General features: G+C 41.4%; 1 protein-coding gene across 44 annotated transcripts in view; it reads left to right on the forward strand.

The window, feature by feature from the left end:
* FOXP1 (forkhead box P1) overlaps positions 1-21215 on the forward strand; it is a 544444-nt gene that overhangs the window by 510363 nt on the left and 12866 nt on the right. For 36 of the 44 annotated variants that reach the window (XM_060271340.2, XM_088662398.1, XM_035106633.3 and 33 more), the window contains 5 exons: positions 5745-5946; positions 6054-6133; positions 6741-6842; positions 11082-11203; positions 13615-13684. In XM_060271340.2, the coding sequence (XP_060127323.1) occupies positions 5745-5946; positions 6054-6133; positions 6741-6842; positions 11082-11203; positions 13615-13684 (576 nt within the window). The remainder of the gene's footprint in view (positions 1-5744; positions 5947-6053; positions 6134-6740; positions 6843-11081; positions 11204-13614; positions 13685-21215) is intronic. The other 8 variants (XM_088662407.1, XM_060271348.2, XM_088662406.1 and 5 more) reach the window with 1 other exon arrangement.

Consider the following 21215-nt stretch of genomic DNA (forward strand, 5'->3'; position numbering starts at 1 on the left):
TTGTTGCTGGGACAAAAACAAGTAGCTAGTTGCCATCAATGCCTGGACAATATAAGCTTGCACTAACACGTCCAAGTTAAGGACCATTCTCCACAATAATAAAGCCTGGCTTCAGATTTGTCTCACTCAAAATAAATTCCCCTCAGAGTGGAAGCTTTGTGTATGTCAAATGCCTCTAGGAGCAGCTTTTGAAACCAGAGTCGCATGTTTTTAAATAGAAAATGAAAACATTGAGAAATGGCGTGGCATTTCCATCAGGAAAAGAGACCTTCCCAGTACAAACCCTTCCTGATCTTTGCCCTGCATAATCATCTTTGGCTGCTGCAAAGCCAGAGTCTAGATGGGGCTTTTTCATTGTTAATTGATGATGATATTAAGATTTAATAGTTTGTAATGAAGATTAATATTTTAGATCCCAACAAAAACCAACACAATTCATAGAGTAGTTCTGCTCCAGTTCACAATTAATAACTGAATTTTGAGGCAATGGAAGCAGTGTATTCTCAAGTGTACTCGGTGTAAATTCTCTCTGCTGCTACCCCTTTACATTTTTGGCACAGTGGCTGACCAAGGTTGGCCTCTTGAAAAATGTGAGATGCTATCATCATCAAGCAGAAGTCTGACAAGCAAAACTTCTATAGGAAGTGACGAGGTCATCGTTTCATTAACTTGTTGGTTCTGTCTCCCAACTATTGTCGGAGGTGAAACACAATGCTATGCTAGATTCCTACCTTCCACCACCTTCCCCCTCTTCTTCTTCTTCTTCCCTCTCAGATTGCAGTCATGTTTAATTTGGAAACTGGGCTCCTTTGGCAAATTAGCAATTAGAACAATTTTGTGGGAATATGTATATGTGTCATTAGTTTTCCTGCAAATTAATAGCAAGAGCAGAGGTCAGGCAGAAATTTTCCACTTGACTGCAGTTCCTCTGTCGAGATTTGGCACTTTGTTTTGGAACGGCCACAGCTGCTCAAAGCCACAGCTTTCCTCTAGGAACTGTCTTTTAATTAGTTTACCTCGTAGCCATTATTACAAATATTACTGCCTCCCCCCCTTGAAATAAAATTACTGTTTCTACAAAATATTCCAGTGACATCTTGCACCATTGCACATTGATGGTGGGGTCATTCGAATGCGGCGTTTAATCATTAGATCACCTCCATAAGCATCTCCTAATTAGAGTCCTTACAATACAATTTTATCTGGTAATTAGCTGAGATTGGCTGCTTCCTCTGTAGCTTATTAGTGGCAGCCCAGCAGTGGGTGTGAATCGCAGTGTCATTTGTCAAGCCTGTTAAAGGAGGCATCCCCTCCCTTTACTCTTCCTCACTTTCTGTGTTTATTTCTAGTTGTACTACCTACCCTGAAAAGCCTAAAGAAATTTAACTCAATTCAAATTATTTAACTGGAGAACATTGACCTTTGGGCTTCCCCCTCCCCAGCTTCCTAGTAGAAACAGATTAAATGTTTAAGCTTTTAAACAGTAAAAACAGAATTGAACTTGTTTGAAATTGAGTGGTTTGAACAGTAATGATGAAACAGTATCCGTGCTCCTTACAGCAGGAGAGCCAATCTACTGAGCTTATGCAATGGAAGAGCACTGGAAATTGATTCAAATCTGCTTGTGATGTTTAAAAACACCTACTTTAACAATGGAGATAAAATAGGGTAGATTTGATTTCTTAGCAAGACTTCTCAGTTGTACACTATCCCTCCCTCCCTCCCTCCCTCCCTCTGTGTTGGTTAGATGTCAGGAGGGCATAACAGAATTGATGCAATCCCAAATAAAGTAACTTAAGATAGCCTATCTGGTGCATAAGTTAGCATTTGCCTCATATTTTCAAGCAAGAACACTGTCCAAGGTAGCTTCTGAATCTGCAGCCGTCATTTCATGTAGTTGCGTGATTTGAAAGCAAAACCTCCCATCTTTCTTCTTGGACATGTGAGCAGACTGTGGGATCAGATCACGGATCCAACCACCCAGCTCTCGTTTCCACAAAGTTCGGTTCATAACTAAATGCTGCTGTGTGCAGAAAAATCCTGTTGCTGCCTCTTTCCCCTCAACATTTCGCATGCCAAGTTTCCATGAGACATGTGCTCGCTCCTCAGTTTTCCTGGGTGTAGCTTGTTCCCTTTGCTCTATAAGTGGAAAGGACTGGGAGAAACCAAACATTACTTGTGTGTTTTCACAGTTGCATGCGGTAGGCAATCTGGATGGGGGACTGTGGTGCAAGAGTGTCACCCTTTCCTCCCACATTGTTCTCCTGCCAGGAGTCACACATGTGCCCTCCAGCTGCTGTTTACGGCAAACAGCACTTTGGGGGCAAATTGCAGCTTGATAGCGATTTTCAGGAGGAAAGAGCTAAACACCAAACCATCTCTGGCCCACCCCCGACTACTTTTGGTTATGAAATAACATTCTGTGTCTTAAGTATGGAAGAAGATATGCAAATGCAGTGTGTAATTTGGCTGCCCGTTGACACCAAGGCATTGAGATTTGTCTGGCTACTGTGATTGTTGCTGTTTTCCCTGAATTTATTGGATTTAAATGGACTGTTTTTATTGTATTGGGATTTGGGTGTGGAAAACCACTCTGGAATTTTTAATGAAGGGTGCTATAAAAAGGTTTTGAATACATAAATAAAAATAAGGTTCTGTAAATGGAGAAATGTTGCAGAGTGGGGCACACCTACTACCCTTTGCTTCACCTCTCGTATCCCAAGCTCTGAGATGGGTGTGCATACCTCATTTTCCCTTCCTTGAGAGGTTTTCCAGAGTAGCCTGATACATCATGAATTCTGACAGTAGCTTATATTGGCAGTTGAGTTAGGATGGCCCTCCCACATTGTTTAACCCAGTGGGAAACTCAAAAGTACAGTGGTACCTCGACTTACGAAGGCGATCCGTTCCGCGGTGCTCTTCGTAAGCCGAATCCTTCGGTTGTCAAAGCGTCCGTTTTGCGCATGCGAGAAGCACAATTTTGCACTTCTGCACATGCGCTGACCGTGCGCGCAGCTTCTGCGCAGGTGCAGAACGCGCATGCGGCGAAAAGACTTCCGGGTTTGCCGACTTCGTAAGTTGAAACTTTGGAAGTTGAGGCATTTGGATGTCGAGGTACCATTGTAGGCCATAAGTACACATTCTGTACTGTTTGCATCTAAACATCAAGGTTTCCATTTAGTTACTGTGGTTTAAGGGTCATCTTGTGTCTCTGTCACCAAAGTTCCTATGAGCCTTCATTTGTCTTGAATACTTTTTGAGTCCTCTGTGTATAATGAGATCTGTGTTAATGGGAAATAACATCGGCACTCTTCAACTATGCACTCCGTGCAGCCAATTGCTGGCCATGTTGATTGTCTAGTTATATAGTACCATTTTTAATTTTAAAAAAAATTGTGGATATTGCTTGTAGATAACTGATTAGTTTATCTGTTTTTCTAAGTAACCCATGTATTACACATGGAATATAAATTTTCTGATGTCCTCATGGGGCCTTTTGTATACTCTCTTAGAAAAATGGCCTTGATTCTTAAAATGATCTGTTTTTTCTTAACCCAATAAATATTCTTCAAACCGGCAATATTTTTTGCTCCATAAGACACACCCGACCATAGGACTCACCTAGTTTTTAGAGGAGGAAAACAAGAAAAATTTTTTTTTGCTTTCTGGAATTGTCTTAGGCATAGCAGCCAACTCCTAGAGGCCCAGATGCCTTTGCCCTCCATTAAATATTTGAGGAAGTCGTCGTCGTCCCCCATGTTGATGGGCATTGTCATTCTATAGTGTGCATGCACTTCGTCTTGAGATCAGTTGCAGCAGTTCTCAACCTGTGGGTCCCCAAATGTTGTTGGACTACAACTCCCATCATCCCTCAACTCCCATCACCCCTGAGCTCTGGTCTTGCTAGCTAGGGGTGATGGGAGTTGTAGTTCAACAACCTCTGGGGACCCACAGGTTGAGAATGGCTAATACGGTATGTGAGGTGGGGCTTATCTGCCCCCAATATTTTATTCAAGTTGGAAGAGGGAGGGAGGGAGGGAGGGAAGGAAGGAAGGGGTGAGAGAGAGAGAGAGAGAAAGAGAGACAAAGAAGGAAGGGGTGAAAGAGAGGGGGGAAGGAGGGTGGGAAGAGAGAGAGAAGGAAGGAAGGAAAGGAAGGAAGGAAGGAGAGAAAGAAAGAAAAGGGGGTGAGAGAGAGTGAAAGCAAGAAAGAAAGAAAGGGAGAAGGAAGGAAGGAAAGGACAGACGGATGGAAGGGGTGAGAGAGAGAGAAAGAAAGAGGAAGGAAGGAAGGATGGAAGCTAGGAGGAGGGGCAGAAGGCTCTCCCTTCCGTTTCTCCTCTCATCTTGCTTGCTGTCACGGAAACAGGCCGAGAGCCGGTTTCCCGCTGCGCGCAGCTCTGGCGTGGGCTCTGGCTCTGGCGCAGGCTCTGGCTCTCACATTTGCTCCATAGGACACATGGACTTTCCCCCTTCCTTTCTGGGAGGGAAAAAGTGTGTCTTATGGAGCTAAAAATACAGTACTTTAGATGACTTAATAGGTAAGATGCTAGGGTATAATCCTATATATGGCTGTTCAGAAGGAAGCCCCACTGAGTTCAATAGAATTTGCTGCAGTTAGTGAGTATAGGATTGAAGGCTTAATGGTATTATTTGGGACCAAACCGGGTGTGGTATAAAAAAATGTGTGGATACATTTCTGATGTCTTTTTGTTTAGTTGTTGTTAAAAATGACAGAATCTGCAGAACTGGATTGGAACCATGATGTAAAGAAAATAATTTAAACCTTTTACATCCATGCAGACTTTTCAATGCAAATCATTCCAAGAGCTTAGTTGCTGAGGATAAAAACACACACACCCATATTGTGCTTTTCTTCCATCTTCTCTCAGATTTTCACGGGAAGATGGATTCGTATCAAAAACTGCTTTAAGTCTGTAATGATACTAGTTTTGAGACAAAACTCTGATCTTTTCCTCATATCATATCTATACGAAAATGTTCACTGGACCCAAATGTGGTCAAATGTGAAGAAGATAATGGCTTTTCTTTCTTAACTTAAAACCATAGGGTGGTATCCCGTGCCCTTGTTGCATTAGCTGAAGGATTTACTCTTGCAAAATGGAACTTCCCTGTTCTCTTCCACTGCATGCTCTCCCCAAATCTGCTGCGGAGAATTGGCTGGTGGGGACGACGACCCAGAACAGATAAAGGGGTGTGTGAGGGGAGGAAAAGTTTGCTTCTGCAAGCATAAATCCTTGCACTAATGAAAATAGGGACTTGGCGCATCTTTGGATACTAGTCATAGTAAATACTTAGTTTGGGGGGCATTCAGTAGTATAAGTAGTGTGCTTTTTAATATAAAAAATGGTTAAACTTAATTTTAAAATACCTGTCATTTTATTTAACACCCTCCAGATGTTTTTGACTACAACTCCCATCGGCCCAGCTGGAATGGTCAGGGATGATGGGTGTTATAGTCCAACAACATTTGGAGGCCGCCACATTGCCTACCTTTGTTTTCACGTGTTTAAAGCATCTTATTACCTACAATGGAAGGGAACCTGGGGCTGAGTTGAAAGATAGATAGTAGCTTGCCCTAAGGTCATGGCTCAAACATTGTTTATAACCAGAGACTTCCTAGTTTTCAGTTCACACTCTTAACTACAACACCACTCCTATGGATCAAGGGGAGCAAATTGTGATAAATATTTTTAATGACATCTCCTTTTGCTTTTTCCACAGCTGAACCTTGTATCTAGCGTCACACTTTCAAAGACTGCGTCAGAGGCTTCTCCACAGAGCTTACCTCACACCCCCACCACCCCAACAGCACCCATCACTCCTGTTTCCCAGGGACCTTCTGTCATCACTACTACCAGCATGCACAATGTCGGACCTATCCGAAGGCGGTACTCTGACAAATACAACGTGCCCATCTCTTCAGGTAACTTGATGGATGTGCAGGGAGATTCTCACATTCTTCTCATTTGTGTGTTGCTCGTGTGAACTGTGGGCCATGGTAATACAGGGAACTCCTGTACTTTTATTTAGCAGATCTTGCGCAGAACCAAGAATTCTACAAGAATGCAGAAGTCAGGCCACCCTTTACATATGCATCCTTAATTAGGCAGGTAAGTGAGAACAAACGGAACACCCTGCTGGGATCCAGGGTTTTACATATATGTGATGCTATAGACAGAGCAGATGAAAAGCCTGTTGGCATGCTGAAGCCTTTGCTATAAGGTTCTTTTCTTTCTCTCACAACTGAAATACATATACCATAATTGCTTTTGATTAAGTATTACTATACGATGTGATTATTAGGAAATTCATTTCACACAACAGTGAAAATGAGCCTGTTTAAAGATGGCAAGTCAATTATCACAAGCTACAGTAATCTCTGATCCCTAGAATTAATCTGAGCTCAAAATAATTACTAAGCTTTAATCAGCTAGTGAAATGTTTTGCATTTCTCTTTGATTCTGCTTTATGAATGACTAATAAATTAATATTTCTGTAAGGAAACAGAAATAAAACTCAAAACAATTAGATAATTCCATTTTGAATTTTGCCATTGAGCTATTAAATACAACCATTAATCTTAGATTGTAGCATGAAACCTTCTTTTCGATTTTGTGCTCAAGAGTCACGTTTTGTTTTATTTATTCAAACAAATATGCAAGTGTGTTTTCTGCTCATTTTGTCTTAGATCATTATTGAGTTTTAATTGCTTTACAGGCCATTCTTGAATCTCCAGAAAAGCAGCTAACACTAAATGAAATCTACAATTGGTTCACGCGAATGTTCGCCTACTTCAGACGCAATGCAGCAACGTGGAAGGTATACCTTATTGCCATGTGTACCTCTTGATTTAGTATTTGACATGTACAGAACAGATAATGCTGCAGACATAACTGTTTGTAACGGTGTGTGGACTTTGAAATCTAGATCAGTTGTTTTGACACACACAGGGTGCCTCTTATCTTCCACAAACAACTTGCTGGTTGGCAGAAATATTCTACTGTCTTTGAAATTTGCTGCTAATTTGGATGCCCATTGCTGTTTTTTGTCTCCACCTTCTGTGATTAAACTACCAGTCTGCCTGTGTAGTCGCTCCTAGCACTGAAAACATTTCAGCTGCTGAGATATAGGGGAAAGGGTGAAGAAGAAGCTTTATCAGATGGTGGTTTTATGTACACATTCTTTTAACTGGAAGCCGCAAACTCTTTTTCCAAGGATTCATAGAAAACTGGCTTTTCAGCCAGCTGATACACCTGCCTTAAATTAACATGCCAACTTCTCAAAACATTCACTAGTGTATTATGAAACACAATACAGGTTAATTGGGCACAGCAGTAAAGACGCAAGCCAATAAAAATATTAAATCTAGCAATTTAACAAAAATACCCCTGGTGCTTTAAATTTCAATAGTTTGGCTCTGTTTAGTTAATTTCACTGTGTGTTTAAATTCTCTTAGAATACTCCCTTTATTTTAAAATGGCTACAGTACAAAGTGGCACACACGACATCTGATTTTTTTTTTGCAGAGTTTCCTTCTAAAAAGCCCCCAACCCTAAACTGCTCTTTATCTTCCCCTCATTTCAAAAAGTGGTTTGGGGATTTGGCACAGCAGCTTTTTTTAAAGAAAAGAAAGGGGGAAACATCACTGGTGCCGCCTTTAAAAAGCTTTAATCCTGAAGCCCCAAACCACTTTTGAACTGTGAAGTGAAGGGGAGGTGTAGGTGGCAATAGACTTTAACAAAAAAAATAACAATTTGTTGACTCTGTTCTGAAAGCAAAACTCTGTGGGTGATATTCAGTGTTGGTCATACTCGGTGCAGAACCATTCAAATTAATGGAGAACATTACCCATGTCCACCCATTTCATTGGATCTGCTCCAACTAGCATTGGGTATCACCCTGCAACAAATGTAATTGGCCACATCTGTAGACTTCACAGCCAGTGATGTTTCTACCTGATGAGTCACATAAGTAACTTAGACAACACTTGAACGCTTGCGTGGTACATGGAGTTACCATATTGAGCTTAGGTTTGGAAAATTCAGAATCAAATCCCCTCTCAGCAATATTTGTTTTTGTCTTATTTGCAGTACTTCTATTACCTTTTCATTGGGGAATTTACCAGTGACATGAAATATAAAAATAATCTGTTACTATCTAAAAGAATACATTTAAAATACACCACTGCGGAAGCTCACTGAGTGGCTTTGGGCAATTCATCATCGCTTAGCTTACTCTACCTCACATCAGCTACAGTCCCACACTTTCTACAGGTCTGATCAATGTTCATTAACTCTTGTCACTCATTTTGCATTTCTCTCTCGAAAGAAGGGCCAACATTTACTGTGGTCATTAAGATTCAGGTGTTGGCATCAGATTCTCAAGTAAAAAAGGGGGGATGAGAAAAGCCTTTAGAGCCTTTTTAACCATTTTTTTTAACCAATCACTTTACTGAATCAAACAAGATAGCTCTAAACTTTAGAACTGGAGGATTCAGAAATGAACTTCCCTAATTTTGAAAGCCCAAGAGTCTATTAAAATGTCCCCTTTGAAGTTAGGCTTAGAGCCTGACACCTGATCCCTGCCTTTCCTTTTCCATACTGACTTACACTGCAGAGGCCTTGCTGTATATCTTTGTGGCTGCTAGGCACAGGGATCCATGGGAGGTACAGTTGCCTTGGATTGTGATGCAGGCTCCCAAAGATCCATGGGAACTCTTATCTTCCTTGGATCCTAATGCTATCACCTCACCCTTAAAAGCTGAACGTATCGTATTTGCAAATTTGGCATGGTATCATTGGTAACAGAACAGACCCTTAACTTAAATTGCAACCAATCTTTAAACAAACTTAACTTTGGCCCGGATCAGATCAAGTCCAGCTTAACTCATTTAGTGTGAATCTATTCCAAACTGATAGCAAACAGATTGCTAGCCAGTGAAATGTCACTCCAAAGCATATATATTGCTGTGCCAGGTAAATGTTTTTATAAATAAGAGCTTATTCAGATAAAAAACAACAAACACTTTATTCAAGGGTAATTAGCATTGTTTTTGTATGGTGTGTGGTTGTGGTTTTAATGTACAGAGCAGCTTTTTTCCTTTCTCATACTGACAGTGAGAATCAAAATCACAAAGTCATCTCCTGTTAGTTTATTTTTTTCTTAAGGCCATGTCAGACACAGTGACTGTGTTGTCTCTACACATGGGGAGCAATTGTCATTCCTTAAACACATTTCCAGAAATGAATTAATCAGAGCCAAAGTTGTCCATATAGTGAAATTATGGAGTGGAAATTGTGGGATGGTGTGATGGATCTCACCCGGCTTAAAGGCTTGGCTTTTCACCCAGCCTTGGCTTGTAGAGCAACAGAAGTAACGAACTTACATTGTAGATCCTCAACAGCTTCCACGTTATGTGGTTATAGGAATCTTCGGTGATTTATTAACTTTCTTTCTGCCAAAAATGTGTATACTGTAGCTCTGGATTTGTTCAAAAACATTGGACTGTCTGTTTAGTCGCTTCTGGGGAAATGGATATGCTACAAGGGCAAGGAAATTAGTTGCGCTGAGAAACTGCAGTATCAAAGGATTCTTGGAATCCCCTCCCCCGTTGTAACACAGACCTCCCTCCGCTGTTTAATTAATATGATAAATGTGTTATGCCTAACCTTGGTTTGCACAGTGATTTTAGACAGCCATGATTAGAATGCCTTTCACTACATATACAGGATTTCATGAATATGGAGCCTAGTCTTTTTGTTTACTTATACACCTGTCCATATGTTTTTCTGGCTTTGTGCCTGTAAACTAGCTTCCCCATTGACAGTTGGTAGATGCTAGTTACTGACCTGTGTATTTCCGGTCTGCTTCCTTTCTACCAGCTATCAGCTGCCTTTAAGTGATAGCAAGCAGTAGGACAGATGAAGTAGCTTGGATAGCACAGGGGAAGAGCATGCTGCTTGCCTTCCTGGAGTCTAGGGTAGGTAGTGTTAGGGGTTGAGGGGAACAGCGGGCTTTGTCCCTCTGCAGAAATACAATATAATACAATACAGTACTGTACTGTACTGTACTCCAGTGGTATGGGCAGGTCCAAAATGAAATATTTTATGCAGTACTGAAGTACTGTTGCTGGAAGTGTGAATCTGAAAACAATTATGGAATTGGTGAGGCCTTCAGAAACATGAGTCAATGGACATAGCTATTTAAGTATACTACAAGCAGTGAATTTTTGTTTGGGTATTAGAGGTTTCTTCATGGATCTACCCAATGCTTAGCCAGAATTCAGGAATGAAAGGCAGCTTCCCTATTGGAGTATGTGGTGAAAGACTTTAAGAGGTCCCCCCCCCCCCCGGCCCAAAGAACTATGTCTTTATATATTTCTACTTTCTGAAATGTGTTGCTGTGGGTTGGATCTGGACTAAGTTACTTGCACTTGGTTCCCATTTAAATCAATGGGACTTAAATGAAGACATGATTAACGTGTCTCACTGAGTTCAACTAACTTAATCTGGACCCAGCCTATGCAGGGAATTTTTACACATGATTAACATTTCTTGAACTTTTAGCAGGCCATGAAAACGTAGTTTTACAAAACCAGACCCTCAGTTTTTACCCGGTTTTTTAATTGCACTCTTCCTTCCCTTTTTCATGGCAAGATTGTCTCCCATCGCCACCCCCCCAAAAAAGTTTACCTTTTTTTAAATAAATTCTTTAGCCCTGTTCTACCATGCCTTGGTTCTATACGCGCCCCTGGGGTGACAAAGCATGTAAAATGACAATTGTGTGTTGTTGTTTTTTAATTCTTGCCCAGGTTGAATGTTGGTCATGTTCTTTCAAAGAAACCCAACCTTGATGGCTAATCAAGGGAGATTTTATGCTATTTCTTTTGCAAATCTTAAAAACATATAAATATTATACAGTCCAATGCGGAGGGCGGGTGAGGGAAAGGGGACTTGACGGCTGACAATGCTGCTGTTCATGGACAATGCTAAGTCTCTTCTTCTCATGGAAAGTTTTTTTTCTTCTTCTTCAATATTTTCTCTCTCATACTTGCTGCAGAATGCAGTGCGTCATAATCTTAGTCTTCACAAGTGTTTTGTGCGAGTAGAAAACGTAAAAGGGGCAGTATGGACAGTGGATGAAGTAGAGTTCCAAAAACGAAGGCCACAAAAGATCAGTGGGTATGTCCACCATGTTTGAACTTCTTAGCCTAGCTTGGATCATGCTTACAGTGTTAACATAGAGGCTTTGGCTGCTAGATGGTGTTTAGAGATCAATCCAGGGTAGTTTCACCTTGTTTCAGTCAAGGGGAAACAACAGAAAACATTTCATCACTACCGTTTGTATGCCCACCAGTCCCCTTGCCCTTGCTTGCTTGGTGTTTGTTTTGCATCACATGCTAGTAGCTTTTAGGTGGCAATGCATATTAACCCTCACAATCCATTTGCTTATGCTTATTGCATTTTATTTTCTTTTTCCTTTCCCCTGTATTTGATGTCTGTTCTATTCCCCGATCCCATGTCACTTTGTTTCCACTTCATCTCGTTTGCTGATCTTATCCCAGGGTGCTATTCGCACCAACCTATCCCTGCATAAGTGCTTTATCAGAGTAGAGGATGAGTTTGGGTCCTTTTGGACTGTTGATGATGAAGAGTTTAAACGGGGCCGTCATATTCAACGAGGCCGTCCTAGAAAATTCTGCCCTGATGAAAACTTTGGCGAGCTTGTTACACAGTAAGAGCTTTTACTTGCTTTGTGTGTGTGTGTGGGCGTGGGCGTGCTAGTTCCTCCCCCCCCCCAATTTTTTGTTTTCTGTTGCTTTTGCTTTGCATGATTTATCCATCTCATGTAGACTCGCATTTCACGAAATAGTGGCACTGCCTTTGCTGCAAAAGAAATCTCCCCCTTAAATGTCATGGTTGTACATGCATCGCACTGCTTCTTTGCAAATGCCTATGCTAACACTTTCTGACATGTTTATGGTGATACTTTGTTATAATGCAGGGATAAGGATGTGTTCTTTATCATGATGATGCTGGGTAATGCTGTATAACCAATTAGCAGGATGGTTTTAGGCTGTTTCCATATTGATAATTTTAGTTGATCTTAACCCACCCCCACCCCCTGTATTCTCTCAATAAAATTTACATTGCTACAACGAACAAATTGAAACATTCAAACGTGTTTGAAAACAATGCTCAAAGGCCATTGCAGTGGCATTTGTAAAGGTGCACAATAAATGTTTAAAAAATTAGAGCTGGAGGCTTTAAATTGCATATTTCTATTTGAAGACTCCTTAAAAATAAAAGGGGTAAACCATTATTTCAACAAAAAAAGTAATGATACCGCACAGTGTTTGGGTTTTTGTTTTTTTATTACTGATTTACGATGAGCATTGTTTTTAGTGGTCCCAGAGAGAAATTCCAAGTGCAACCCACCAGGTGCTCCTGCTATGTTTTCCTTTCATTTCAGCAAAGTTTACTGAGCAAGAGAATGGAGGGATCCTAGCAGTAGTATCTGATGAATTTTACCCTTGTGTGTTTTCTTATTACATACTTGGGCACATTTAGGTTGGACCCAGACTTACTAAACTTACTTTTAATGAGTCATAGGTCATTCAGTCCGATCCCCTGCTTGAGACAGGAAATCTCCTGCAATCCACCAGGATTGCGCTGTGCATTAGTTCTGTAATTGAATTCAATGTGGAAAGGTAACCACAAGTTAATTTCCAGTGAAATCAGTGGGAACACAAGTCCTACTAAATGATGACCAACCCACTGTGTATTGTATAACACTTCGCTCTTTAGGTACTTCCAACAACATACTTCAGGCATCATTGGATCATTCAGTGATACCTGACCAATTCACAGGTGCACAAAATAATTATTTTTGCCTCTGAAAACATTGCATGGATTTTTGGCACAATTCACTGCTTTGCAGTACCTCCCTCCCAGACAGAAGCCACGCCAAGAAGAATGGTGTCTCACACAGGAACTGATGTTAGGGGGTGGATGAATAGTTCTTTCTCTTCCACGCCCTACATGTTTTTGTGGAGGGCTTTCATTATAAGAAGTCCAGGAAAAACTATGGTGGGTGCAACTGAGAAACGGACACCAACAAACTTGACCAATATGCCCTTTAGACGTTCTCCCAGCTTCACATCCAGGAACAGCTCCCGCAGAGTTGGGAGAATGTTTAAATGATACGACACCGGCTGATGCACTGGCTGTTATAAGGAAAGCTGTGTCAGTTCTGTGGGAAAGACCCATGTGAGCATCTTCTGCCTGCATGGCTGCCTCATATGGATGTTCTCCCAGCTGTGTGGGAGCTGCACAGAGGTAAGTAGCTCAGGGAACATCTAAAGGGCATTTTCAGCTCTGAGACCAAAACATGACATTCGAACCTGAGATAGATATCCAGTGAAGGTGAAGGCAGTCAAAATAGCTATGTAGTTTTAAACAAAACAAAAAAAAACCCACTGTGTTTATTATGTGTTGTCCTTTTTCTGGTACGGGAGAAAGCCTGGCCTTCTGGAAGTGCAAATTTGACTGTATTTAACTTTACCCTTTCTTTACCTATCTTCCTTGCACAGAAACCCTTCACTTATTAAAAACATGCAGACCAGCCACACCTACTGCTCACCTCTCAGTGCTGCTTTACAGGTAAGATTAATGAGTGTGGCAAATATGCCACATAGGCGTGTGTGTGTGTCTTCCTACTCGTTTCAAAATATATTAGCCTTGCTCTAATTAGATATTAAATTTTAATTCCGTTAAACTTTTTTCTTAAGTGCATAAAGCATCATGGTCCCTGGAGGCAAACACATATCAGGCCGCTTCAGCATTAGCTAGATGCTTAGCATTTTGAATATTGTGGCAAAAAAATTAAAAGTTCACTTATTAATATTTATCAGCAGTATCATAATTTCCATCCTCTTATTTCAGAATTTCACTTGAGGCAAAAATACCACAAGTGTAATTACTCTAGCACAGCTATTAATGTGCTGAATGATAGGATACTGTATCACATGACCTTCTATTGTTCGTGGCTTTAAAGGGAAAGCAGATTCACACACAGAAAGAGATTTTTTTCTTTTACGGATCTTTCGGATGCATGTTTTTCTGTTATGAAATAGCTAACACTTGCATCACACTGGAAGAAAAGAGATGTCACTTCTGTGCTGCCGATAACAAATGATTTCAAGGGAAATGTCTAGATACGTTCTCATGTGGGTAAGCAGTTACAAATGTATAAACAAGCTTCTGAACATTTTCTAGACATGCAAAATTATAAAAAAATTATATAGGCCAACCAAAAGCATGAATTTTTTTCACAGCTTTGCGTTCAAATTCTCTAGAAAAAATTCTCACTACTTCCCCTCAATATGTTTGGTGCGGAAATAGATGTAACTAATAAACATTTGTATGGTTGTCGCTGTAAAGAGATAAGTTTTCGTGATTCTTCTAGGCTGCTTCTCACACTTGAAAGGTCTTTAATTTTTGAGATGCACAGACCACACATGCAGATGGCAATCCACCTCGTATTCTGCTCAACAAGAAAATCCCCACTGATTATAACTGAGATGGATTGCATACCCACACATGCATATGTGTGTGTGTGTGCGCGCACACACACACACACACACGTTTGTGTCTATGGAAAAATGCTTCTCAAGGCATTCTACTTGTCCAATATGCAAAACTGTAGGTGGTGACATGACACAGTTGCCTGTACCCCACTGTAATAAGTTGTATTGTCATAAGCCTATCTGGATGCAAAGTCACAGCATACGTGCATTTTTCACGCCGTAGCATTTCTGAGAGGTTTGCTGGACTTTCCCTTTTACTTTTAAAACAAGAAGGGGATTGATTAAGAAGGGAGCAGCAGCCCCACATTACCCCTAATTACTTCAGTTTATGTAGTAACTTCTGAAAAGCAAATGAAAGCATGTGCAAATGAAGCAACTGTAAATACCATTCATTAGGATCTTATTTTCCCTCGAGTCTTGTGAAGTGCGGTTTTTAAAGACATGCTCTGTCTGTGGAATAGTATTAAGATTACAAGCACATTTTGCATTCATGAGGCTGAAAGGCAAAAATGAAGTGATCCAGCATTCCTTCAGCTTCTGTTAGCTATGTGACTAATTTCAATTAATATGCTTATCATGCCGAACAGTTCGTGTTTTAGTTCTAAGACATGTGTTGTTGTCGTCATCCCCCCCCCTTGTATTATGTGATAACGTAACAGTAATTTCTGTTCTCCTGCACAACCATCATTTAACCTAAAAAAGGAAGGGGGGGGACAACCAAAAAAATAAAAACATACACAAGAGGAAGGTGGCATATATTTCAAATAACATTCAATAAATTAAGGGTGCTTCCAGAAGGGAGTTTATTGTGGAATTGGTGCTTCTTGGGCACATTTTTTTTTTGCAGCGTCCTCATGACAACATTAAAATGTCAGCCGCCCTTTCCCCCCAAAAATTAATCCATATTTCCCCTTACCAAAGGAAATCCAGTAAATAAAAACAACCCATTACACATCTGTAGTCACTGCTGATGTATAAGCTACTTAAGACATTCATTCATTTATTTTCAGCAGATATTTCCACACACCGGTCCTTCTGTTTGCTCCTCACCTGAGCACAACCTAGGCATTTTTTAAAAGGCGTGCACACATAGGTACGGAAATGCTTATGCACATGCCCAGAACAGAAAAGAACACCGGAGGGCCTTTGTGAACAAGGAACAAAACCCAAGAAGGCCCCAGGGATATTTTGTCAAGCTTCACTCCATGTTGTGGACAGAGCAGTTTTGCAGTGAATATCCATGACTGAAAATGCAGAAATGTGTGGAAGCTAACATGACAAATACACGTGCAAAAAAATCATGTGGCCACCATGTGGAAAACAATTATTTTGTTTATCTTTCAGATTAGCTCCAGTTTATATACATGGCTAAGTCAGAGAGTGAGCATTTTTTTTAAGCACTGCTTGTGAGTGTATAGAATTTCTTTTCTTGTTGAGCATATAGTGTCCCATCTCTTTTTGTTGGGACTGTCAATGCCCCGCATCTCTAGAAAGAATCCTAGTTCAAAAGCTGTGACTTTTAGGAAGCCTTGAGCAATTAAGCAGAATACAAAACCATGCAAAATGTCTTTTCTCTGCTGCAAAAACAAGCAAAACATCTTTGATGGCTTGATATTATGTTGTATAGCAATGTAAGCAACAAATGGTTGATAGGCATGTGCTGGGAGATCATCATTTATCAAGCCGTGTGCCCACTTTTTGCTGGTTGTGGCAATAGTCATTATAACTAATTCCCATTCCATCATCTCAGCTTGGAGGACTACTGAAAACACAACTCATTAAACATGCAAGCTGGCTTATATTGCTGGTGGATTTCCCAGGACGTGGCACCTTCTTCATTCAGCTGTCACAAACCATTCTTTCATTCTCTTGTCATTCAAAGCCAAGAAACAGATTTATTTATTTTTGCTCTGTTTCATGGGATATCCCCACATTCGCTTTCTTTCTTGTCCTATAGGTGAGGTAACTGTCTTCTGCAATAGTTTCCCAGAAGCACAGTATCTCTGTTTGCAATCCATCTGCTGTCAGCTGGTTCCCTAAACTCTTTCAGCAGGCAGCACTTCTACCCGTGATTTACTTCTCTGAGGCTAGACAAGGGTGAAACAACCGTCAGATCTACTGATATGCTCAACCTGGTGGAGCACAAAGGGAAGCAAAGGGAATGAATGAACATCTCTGATGCTCCTGTTCTCCCTTGTTTAATTATGTGTTTCCCACGTTCTCTTTGTAGTCTCCCCTCCTAAATCACAAAGCATTTTCAGGATATGACAGTAGCCTAGTTAAAGCAGGAGGCAACTCTAAGTTTGTAAAACATTATTATCCCTTTATATCCAAAGACAGAATGTTCCAACCAAAGGGCTGTGTCTAGTGACTCATGGGGAAGCTGTGAATAAATGTAGGAAAGTGGTGCATCATGTGCCTTTGGATCACGGCCCTGAGGGCTTTTGAGGGGGGGGGAGAACACCATTAGAATTTCCAGATTAACATTTCTGATCCACATCTCAGAATGTTGCCATGTGAAGATCCCCTGTTGCTATCTATCTTGTTGCTTCTGGATGGAATTTGTCCATTTGGCCACCTGTGGTTTTTGGAGGGTGGGGTGGGGGGGAATAGCAGGTGTTTTTCCTGTTCTGGCTCTTCCTAAATAAATTACTTTACTGCAATTACAAGTTATCTCGGTGGTGGGAAGTGCGTGACTCATTATTTCTCAAACTGCAGGAAGCATGAGTCTTATGTTCCCCACTTCATCAAAATTATTTTTCTGCATCTTGAATGAAAAAAGATTAATATAATCCTCTTCGTTAGAGTAGTTTTTTGATTGCACTGCATAGAGATAGGGACTGTGCTTCGGGGAGGGCCGCTAGATAGAGCGTAAAAGCAGCAGACTTCTGCAGTCACCAGTGACGACTGTGTTGAATCTGTTTCTTCAGGTTACACTGCATTAAGTAAAGAGTCAAAACATCTCAACGTTCAGCAATGCCAGGTAGTTCAATATGGACTAACTTGCACATTGTTTCCCCTTTAGCACACATCCACACTGTGGTTAGCTGGTGGGTATTTTTGTTGGGTGTTAATTTCTTCAAAATGCCTCCCCCCCCCCTTCTCAGATAGGCTGAACACTAGGAGAGCCAGAATCTCCTACTTTTTGTAAAAAGCATCTCTCAGAAATTAATGGCCCTTATATTTCATTTATTTATTTTAATAGATTTGTGTCCCATATTTAAAAAGAGAAATTCTCAGAAGGCAGCACATAAGGTACATGGGCCAAATAAATATGTAACTGTAATATATAAAATTCACAATTTAAAGCTAGGAACAGTCAATAGCACTAAAATAATAAAGAGAATAAATAGCCAGGACATACATTAAAACAGCTGCTAGCCCCAGTAGAACATTGAAATGGCAAAACAATCACAGTTTTTAAAAGGAACCACAGATTTCACCAGCCCAATTAAAATCATTAAAAAACATTGCTGCAATGAACAGATAGGTTTTCAGGGTTTGCAAATGTGAGGCCACAACTGAAAAACCCTCCTGGCTTGTGCCCACCAGCCCGATTGCTCCCAAAGACAGGCATATGTCGGGCCTCAGAAGTGCAGGCAAGCGGGGGGGGGGGGTGCAGAGTTTTAAAAGGTTTAACACAAGAGTTGGATTGGGGGTGGAGGTATCCCTCCGCTGAGCGCTGCCAGTCTCTGCTCATGGCACAGAACTCCCCATTCTGCCCAGAAAACAGGTGGGCAAGCAGGGGTCCTGCTGCTAAGAGGGAAGGGGCTAACCTAGCCTGCAATTTTCTGCATCCTGAGCTGGCCCAGCTGCCATCACTTGACAGCATTGCCCCCAACTCAGTTCTGATCACTGCGCCGGTTTCAGGCTGAAACAGAGATATGCCTCCTCTCACTTCGCCTTCTTCCTCAGCCAGTGTGAGCGATGTAAAATGTGGCTGCACATGTACTAGGAGTGCCTGTAATGTTTCCAAGAACACAACTACTCCACCTCCAATGCTGTTTTAAATATTTATTTTAAATATCTATCTATCTTATCATCTATCAATTATTGCTTAAAGGGATATCCCCTTCCTGCTGCCCCTCCTGCTTCCACCTGGCCCTTTAAATCCCACAAAAAAGTGAACCCCAGTCAAGCTCTCTTTACCCTTTTTGCTGTTATATGTATTTTGTGATCTTGTCCCTTCCAGCACTGCAGTCCATTTCTGTGATTTCTCCCTTCTTTTTCTCTTTCTCATACACCTCCACTCACTAGGAAATTGCACTAGTAGCGGAGGACAGGGCTGTGTGCTTATTGCTTTTTAAGATGGAAACAGACTAGTCTTGACTCTGTCCAGGGAGTTGGTCTAGTCCAGGCGTGGCCAAACTTGGCCCTCCAGCTGTTTTGGGACTACAACTCCCATCATCCCTAGCTAACAGGTCAGGGATGAGGGGAATTGTAGTCCCCAAACAGCTGGCCTAGTTTTGCCATGCCTGGCCTAGTGGATCACATTTTAGTTGAAATCTGGCAGGCCTTTGTTGTTATTCCAGTGCAGCCACATACTTCTTGGGTGGCCTTGGGCCCAGTCACTTGCTCTCAGTCTTAGCCCTTCATTTTTTTAAGTGGGAATGAAACTGTCTTGCCTCACTAAATTGTCATACGTCTCAGTGAAATGAAGGTTGTAAAGACGTTGGCACCAGAAATGAACTATATAAAGAACAAGTGAGGACTTCATCTCAGGTTTATCAGTTAATCTTCTGTAAAGAACGTGCACTTAGGTCCAATTCTTGCATTATTTTCCATTTGAATATAACCTAGTGAATATCTCATTTTTATATCTTAAGAGTTTGTATTTGCCACTTAACAGAAATCTTCCAAACTATAATAAATAATAATTTATTACTTATACCCCACCCATCTGGCCGGGTCTCCCCTGCTACTCTGGGCGGCTTCCAACACACATCAAAATACATTAAAATATCACAGACTAAAAACTTCCCTAAACAGGGCTGCCTTTAGGTATTTTCTAAATGTCAGGTAGTTGTTTATCTCTCTGACCTCTGATGCGAGGGTGTTCCACAGGGCGGGTGCCACTACTGAGAAGGCCCTCTGCCTGGTTCCCTGTAGCTTTGCTTCTCGCAGTGAGGGAACCGCCAGAAGGCCCTCGGTGCTGGATCTCAGTGTCCGGGCTGAACAATGGGGGTGGAGACGCTCCTTCAGATATACAGGACCGTAGCCGTTTAGGGCTTTAAAGGTCAGCACCAACACTTTGAATTGTGCTCTGAAACATACTGGGAGCCAATGTAGATCTTTCAAGACCGGTGTTATGTGGTCCCGGCGGCCGCTCCCAGTCCCCAGTCTGGCTGCCGCATTCTGGATTAATTGCAATTTCCGGGTCACCTTCAAAGGTAGCCCCATGTAGAGCACATTGCAGTAGTCCAAGCGGGAGATAACCAGAGCATGCACTACTCTGGTGAGACCGTCTGCGGCAGGTAGGGTCTCAGCCTGCGTACCAGATGGAGCTGGTAGGCAGCCGCCCTGGACACAGAATTAACCTGCGCCTCCATGGACAGCTGTGAGTCCAAAATGACTACCAGGCTACGCACCTGGTCCCTCAGGGGCACAGTTATCCCATTCAGGACCAGGGAGTCCCCCACACCTGCCCGCCCGCCCCTAGACTTTACTCTGGCTCAGGGAATATTGAATATGAGGGCCTATTTACTGAAGTTCCAGGGCAGCTCAGAATTGGCCTGCTTAAACATTATTTGGCAATTTGATTACATTTGACAAGCGATGTGAAGAACAAAGCAGCCAAACACTGCTGTTTTATTCTTTTCACTGGAATTTTGTGGGAGTCCAGTGCAGGTCCCATCCATCCAAATGAAAGGTGTGTCAAAGCAGATACCACAAGTGAAAACAAGAATATGGAAATAATGTTACCAGGATGTTGCCTAAAATATTTGCTCTTGAATATGATTCTGTTTTCATGAATGATATACATTAGAAGAGCTCAGAAAAAAATTCTGGTCCCAATTAATTCCCCTAAACTAAATAACCTTTCCCCATCAACTCACATATAGATCCATCCAAGCTGTTAATCCTGCATACTTGGGTGTAATATTCACAAGTGCAGCCATGTGGAATTACACCACAAGAAGGTACATGGGAAGGTGGTAAGGAGTTCATAGTACAAAATGAGCAAACAACAACACAGGAAGCTGCCTTTTGCCAAATCACACCACTGGTACACCATCGAGTACACTTGAGTGGCACCAGAGCTCCAGAATTTAAGACATGAGTTATAAGCTGTATCTGGTGACACTAGGAATTTATCCTAGTGCCATTGGTGCTAATGTAAATAGCAGCAGGGAGACAGTTTTTGAGGTAAGGCATTTTAAAAAAAACCCTTCACGCACACACTATGGTCCCAATCCAGATTGCCTGAATTCCGGATTTGTTTGCTTTTTAAAATAAACAACCAAGGCCAGATCTATAATTTATCATACGTAATTTGTCCCAGTCATCGTTTGAATTCTTCCCTGAGTGTAAATGGGGTGATACTGTCTTTGGTAATTACAAGAAGTAGAAAACAGAGCTTTGTGAAATCTTAGCCAGTGGTGGAA

The sequence above is a fragment of the Zootoca vivipara genome, chromosome 2 (genome assembly GCF_965207765.1).
Source record: "Zootoca vivipara chromosome 2, rZooViv2.hap1.1, whole genome shotgun sequence".
Classification (NCBI taxonomy): domain Eukaryota; kingdom Metazoa; phylum Chordata; class Lepidosauria; order Squamata; family Lacertidae; genus Zootoca; species Zootoca vivipara.